Source organism: Egretta garzetta, unplaced genomic scaffold (genome assembly GCF_000687185.1).
Source record: "Egretta garzetta isolate BGI_Z169 unplaced genomic scaffold, ASM68718v1 scaffold169, whole genome shotgun sequence".
NCBI classification, from domain to species: Eukaryota; Metazoa; Chordata; class Aves; order Pelecaniformes; family Ardeidae; genus Egretta; species Egretta garzetta.
In genome coordinates, this window is record NW_009260798.1 from 1,939,560 (window position 1) to 1,945,762 (window position 6,203).

The following is a 6,203-nucleotide window of genomic DNA, read 5'->3' on the forward strand; positions in this document are numbered from 1 at the left end:
ATAAAGATCACAACAACATAGTTCATCAAGCCAGTAACAGGACTGCCCAAACTCCATATAATTGCTTATAAGAACCTAATGAAGTCTATTATTTTAGCTTATTTACTTTCTATAAATCCACCAATTTGTGATCATAATATTTGAACAAGATGCAAATCCTATATAATTTTAAATTTTCAACTTAGCCCAGTTGCTCTCTGTACAGTCTGAAATTTCTCACATTTAACTTTCTCCAGTACGTATTCATGCCACACAGAAAACATATTTTGTGATTTTACTCAGTCGATACAGCTATTCTTAAGCATTAGCATCGCTTTATGTCATTGCCCAGCTGAAGGAAATGTATTAAAACCAGCAATCTTTTACTTGCTTCCTTTAGAAAAAGGTACACTGAGCTTGATTTGTTTATTTGAAAGCTCCCCCCCGCCTACCCCCCCAAATGACTCACAGAAGCCAAAACCGGAATGTTAAACTATGACATCAGTACATTATACCTTGCACATATTTAAACAATAAAAAATCTTAAGAATAATAACTGCAGGTATGATGGGGTTTGCTCTCTTTTTCTACTTGTCAAAGTTTGTTAGGTAGGTCGGATATTAAAAATAACATTTTAGAGAGTTTCTACAGTGACAATAATAAAACCAGCCATCATTTTCCTCCTAAATCATATCTCAAAAGGCATCTGGTCAAAAACAGGGAAAAAAAAAAAAAAAAAAGAAATAGGAAAAAGAGGAAGAAAAGCAAAAGTAGCATAAAGCTATGCCCATTATTTAAAGGACATCCTACTGCATGTTTACTAGTGTTTATGTTTCACATCAACATATTTTATAGAAGGATTTATATGCCTAACTCAAGTTGTATTTAAATCCTATGGTGCAGACCCTACCATAAAATGCCTCTTGAGTCCTATTAACTGTACCCATGGTTTTACTTTGCCTGTCTGCTTATTTAAGATCTAATCACAGTTTTGAAGAAAAGATTGTCACTTCTAAGCCTGTCCCCTCAGAACCTGTCTGTTATTAGTACTCAACTGGATATTTTCATCTTCAGTTGTTATTCTCTGTGGTCTTTGCAAATGCTATCTACTGGAATCTGTGACTGTATGGACAAATTGGCTACAAATGCCTAGGACTGCTGCTTTGAGAAAGATGTAAGTGGCACATTATTCTGTTGGTATTTTTGTGTTTTAAAGTGTTTCACTTAAATTTAGTTTTCTAAACATTTTCACCAATTAAATACACTCTCTCTCAATAAAGATTTTAAAATGCTGCTATAATCTGAACACTTGAATAAGGGAGATGGCATGCTTTTCAATGAAAACAATAGTAGATTTTTATATATATGTATGTGTGTATAAATAAGTTTATATGAAAATAGTATATATACACAGTATACATATATAGATAATAGTGTTTATATATATTTAGGTGTAAGCCTGCTAAGAACTTAATGAAGACACTGAAACCTGTATTTCCCCAGACTGTAATACTGTGAGTGCTCACTTGTTAAAACAGAATACACTTGAATTTGAAGCAAGGCACAGATTTAAGCCTTAACAACTTCTCGTATTTCAATCTACAACTATTTAATTCTTCCACATTTTCTGTCACCATTTAAAATATTTAACTATAAATGTAGCTAGTGTACACTGCTTAATTCAGCACTAAGAATGATTCAATTTTAGGAGCTATTATGACCTGTTATTTCAGAGGCCTGTACACATGCAATTTATCTATCATGTTAAAGCACGTTTCTATAAAACAGGATTTTTTATAATGTTTTATCTTACAGGAGCAACTTTCCTTCCATCAATGCAATACGTAACGTTGTAATGAAAAACCTCAGTATTTACAAATGAAGGGTTTGAACTCCAAAGGTGTCGAGTGGCCTCAGCAGATGAGAGGACCAGACACTGATGACTTTCAGGAGTTCAGAGCAGGTACCTGGCACTCTGCAGAATCAGACCCCAATTGTTTACCACACAAACCGTTTGGATTTCAATGCCTTAGCACAATCTGCATCCCCTGATGGGGAGGCAACACTTTAGGCAGAAGAAGTAGAAGGAATTATGTTTGTGCAGGTTTTAAAAGGAAAAGAAATCGTACAGTGACAAAAATTAATTGATTGCACCTCATAATTAGATGGCATCAGCAGTCAGACAACGGTTTAATTTCACAGTTTTAAACATAAAAGCAATTCTCCGTTAACTCATTGAGAAAACAGACAGACAAACGTAAAAAAAAAAAAAATGTTTTAAAAGTGAGAATGGAAACATACCTACAGAAAAGCTGCTTCTCTCTTTTCCCATATTTTCAAAATCACACATCCAAATTACACTCACGCACACACAGACAGGCACATGCTCTTTTTTATTTCGGCAGTTCTGAACTAACCAGCATTTTTTATTTACACCTACGACAGCAAGGCATCTTTATTGTGAGAAGTCACTCTGGTCCCTTCACCCCAGCTCCGACTTTGGAACAATTCATCGCAAGCGAAGCGAAGTCTCAAGTAATGTGGCCCTCTGGTGGAAAGCTCTGCATCACGTCCTACGCGACCGAATCGAACAGTAAACTAACAGATTCTGAAAACATGCACTGCAAGGCTTCGGCACAACTTTCATAAATACGCCGCGGGATTTTAATCACCAGGCGAGCGCGGCGGTGTGCAGCGGTATCAGCAAGACGTTGCTGCCACGAAAACGGGATCCTGGTGTTTCAGCATTAACATGCAGAAAAACAACAACAAATAACGCCCCGCGCTCTTCACTTGCACGACCCTTAACATTCAGCACGCGCAGGGGGTCTGCGGAAGGGTGCCCGTCCAAAAACAGCCCTTTATTTGTTTAAAAACAAACAGGAAGCAAAACAAACTTACCTGCTGTTGTTGCAGATGCAGCAGTTCTACTGTGCTTACTTCAGTGCTCGTGTCACCACTTGATCTTCCATCTCTGCTGCCAGCATCTAATTGGCTGCTTAGAGTGCTCATTCCATTTTGATTCATTGAACTGTTGCTTATTGTCTCTGTCGCAGATTCCTGCATCATGACTTAATACCTAAAAGTGATTAAGAAGTATCAATTAACACACGCGTTACACCTTCACACTTCCATTATCAAGATGTCCCTCTCTGCCAATTACACAGACAGCATCTTTAGAAGAAGAAAAAAGCCTCGCGGAGCCGTTTACCAAGAAATGCGATGCAAACTCTGCTTTCATACAGATACTAATCACCGGAATTATGGTTTCTATAAGCAATCTTTGTGTGCTTACATTTAACGGCCAAAATAACACACCATGCACGCAGCATGGTCAATAGCATTTATGAACGACTACATTTTAAAGTCTACCTATAAAACCAGTTTAAATGAAAGCACGATTTCACACACTGCTCTATATTTCCTATTATCTAGCTTTGACAACCATGGATGACTATACAGCCTTATTTAAAATATTCACTATCTTGATTCTGTCAGAATTTTACAGCATATCTTATGCAAGGCTGTTGTTTAATGATGCACAGCTAATCATACAAAATTAAAATTTTGTAAGGGTGTTACAAATCATATGGTATCAACCAATGATAAATAGTATAATGGGCTTCTCCTTTTTTGTGACTAAATAAAATTTTGCCTCGGAGGCATTTTAAGAAAAAGCTCCTGCTGCAAACACGTCAGATATTGCCTATTTTTTTAATCAAACGGCTGATATTCATTTATTTTTCTGACATTTAAAACATTTAATACTGTCCTTCCTGGGAAGTAATTAAGCTTATGCATGAGCAGCAATCAAACTGTTCACTTGAAGATGACTTAAAACTCAATTTTAACATAGGCAAATAAATGAAAGATATAAAATTAATTTTCCAGGCATGTATTAGATATGAAAGCTGGAAATAAAATCTATCAAGAATATCACTAATGATTGTGCTAAAAACAGCATAAATTATGCATATTACCTTCTCTACAGTAATAAATGTTTTATCATTTTCACTGCATAAATATACTGTACTTTCAGGATAGCAATGAGATGTCCTGCCAAGATCAGTTGAAATCTTTGCAGTAAATAAAGAATCAACGTGCCCTTACAAACCAGAATTTCAAGGCGCATTTTGTATCAGTAATATGGAAAGGTCAACGTCTCTTCTCAGAGCCACCAAAGTCCTCTCCTGCTCTCGCAGGGTCAGAATGGACCTCACTTTCCTTCACCCCCCCTCCCGATGTACTGAAAGAGTCCCCACAACAACCTGGCTGAGCCTGTGACTTTAAAAGACACCTCTGAAGGGAGAAGGATGTGTAAGCAAACTGGGAAAAGAAACAAAGCTTGCTGCTTAGCCTAATTACTGAACTTAAGTTATTTGTTCCCTTGCAAAGTATGAGCAATAGCCTTTCTCTGGGAAAAAAAAAAAAAAAAAAAAAAAAAAAAAAGCAAGCAGGGAAAGGAACATTACAACTTCAACTACGTGCATGGGATATTAATCAAAACGCTGCATGAATTAACCCAGACAAGCACCCACAAGATAAAGTGAAAGTATATATTGTGTGAAGAAAGTTAAAATAGAAAAAGAAGAGTTATTTAAAGATGGTCTGGTCAAAAATAAACAGGATGCAAAAAACCCAAACACGAACACAGTTAGCATAAAGGAGGGCAGCTGCCACAGCCCAGTAAACAACAGCAGCACCAGATGTGTTTATGAACAAACAGCCCTTCCTAAACACTCTTAGGAACATCAGCGAAGAAAAATAATAGAAATGGAAAATGTGATACACGCAGTGATTAATTTTACAAGGCAAAAACAAAGCTAATACTCTTTTCTGAGATTAGGCAGCTAATAAGTATTCAAATTAGGCATAAATTTTACATGTACAATGTTTAAAATATTCAGAGAAAAGGGTCTGATTGCCCTTAGTAGTTATATGAAAATTCTAATGCGGGTATGCCACAACTGTGGGAGTAGGCAGCCCTTTCCGATTTTTACAATATTTACTTTCAATAAAAAGACATGTATATCAGAGTAGAAATCTATTTAAAACACTTCATCAACTGTATCGTTACAAGGATTTGGAAATTCGGGAAATTCAAACATTAATCCTCTTTTAGTCAAACAAAGATTTAACCAACAGACAGGTTCATCTTTTACAAATTCGAACGTTAGACAATAACAGTGGTACATTTAGCCAAGCGCATTAAAAGGGCAAGGGGGTGTAAACGTTAGATAATCAAAACATTAGAAAACACTCAGAAATTTAATAAATAAATACATCAGCCCCCCGGTTTTTACATCTGTCTGACTCTTTCATTACAATTAGCAGAGAAGGGTTAAACATCTTCCAGTTCATATTAACCAAAGGGTTTTATGTCTTGTGGATTTTGTATCCTTGCAAAGCCCCAGAGTGTAGTTCGGGCTCTGCATTCTAAGTTAAAGTGTCTGTGAGCCAGCAGAATCGGCTTTAACACAACATGACCAGTAACTCTACTCTGGCAATGGAAAACAACAAATCTGACCCAAAAGCTGTGTACAGAGGGAAGGAAATTATAGAGTATCAATACCAGAAAGGGTCATTTATTTAGAAGTGAAGTGGAAGAAATGCTGAAGTATTTATATGAAGAAGGAAGAGTCCCTAGAATTTTATGTTAAAACATTTTTTCTAGTTGTAAAAGGGTGTTTTTAAAAACAACACGGAAACTTTGGCTTGAGTAATGCTGTGTGTTGGTTGCCCACAGCCCCCTTCTCACTGCCGGCAACTAAAAAAGGGCTGCTGGAAAAAGCAAGAGCACAGAATCTTTTTCTTTTCCCTTCTTTTCCCTTGCATACACACACGCGCGTGCACACACACGTACACACGTGTATCTATACACATGTGTGTATGTACTAGCAACACTATGCCCTCACAAATTAAAGCATAGAAACATCTAAACAAGGATCGTTTCTGATACCCATGCATCAGTAATTTCACTTATTGGTGGCAGGATAATTTGAACCTGCAACACCTTACTAAGCAAACTAACGTACTTTTTTTCTTGCTTTTGCAACAGTAGCGCGGGTTGTTAGCATAATAATCATAAGTAAGTACAAAGGAAATACAATGACTGCCAGATACTAAGGCTGAAAGTTTAGGACTCCAAATAGGATAAGAAAAAATACACAGGTCCCTGTTTACACACGTGTATACGCATTCACACTTCCTAATCCTTCTCTTTT

At 36.7% G+C, this 6,203-nt stretch overlaps 1 protein-coding gene across 1 annotated transcript in view; it reads right to left on the reverse strand.

The window, feature by feature from the left end:
• The window catches only part of FOXP2 (forkhead box P2), a 197,393-nt gene extending 194,345 nt beyond the window's left edge, over positions 1–3,048 (reverse strand). Inside the window, 1 exon segment of the mRNA XM_035902195.1 lies at positions 2,881–3,048. Coding sequence (XP_035758088.1) covers positions 2,881–3,048 — 168 coding nt within the window.
• Between the last annotated feature and the right edge of the window lie 3,155 nt (positions 3,049–6,203).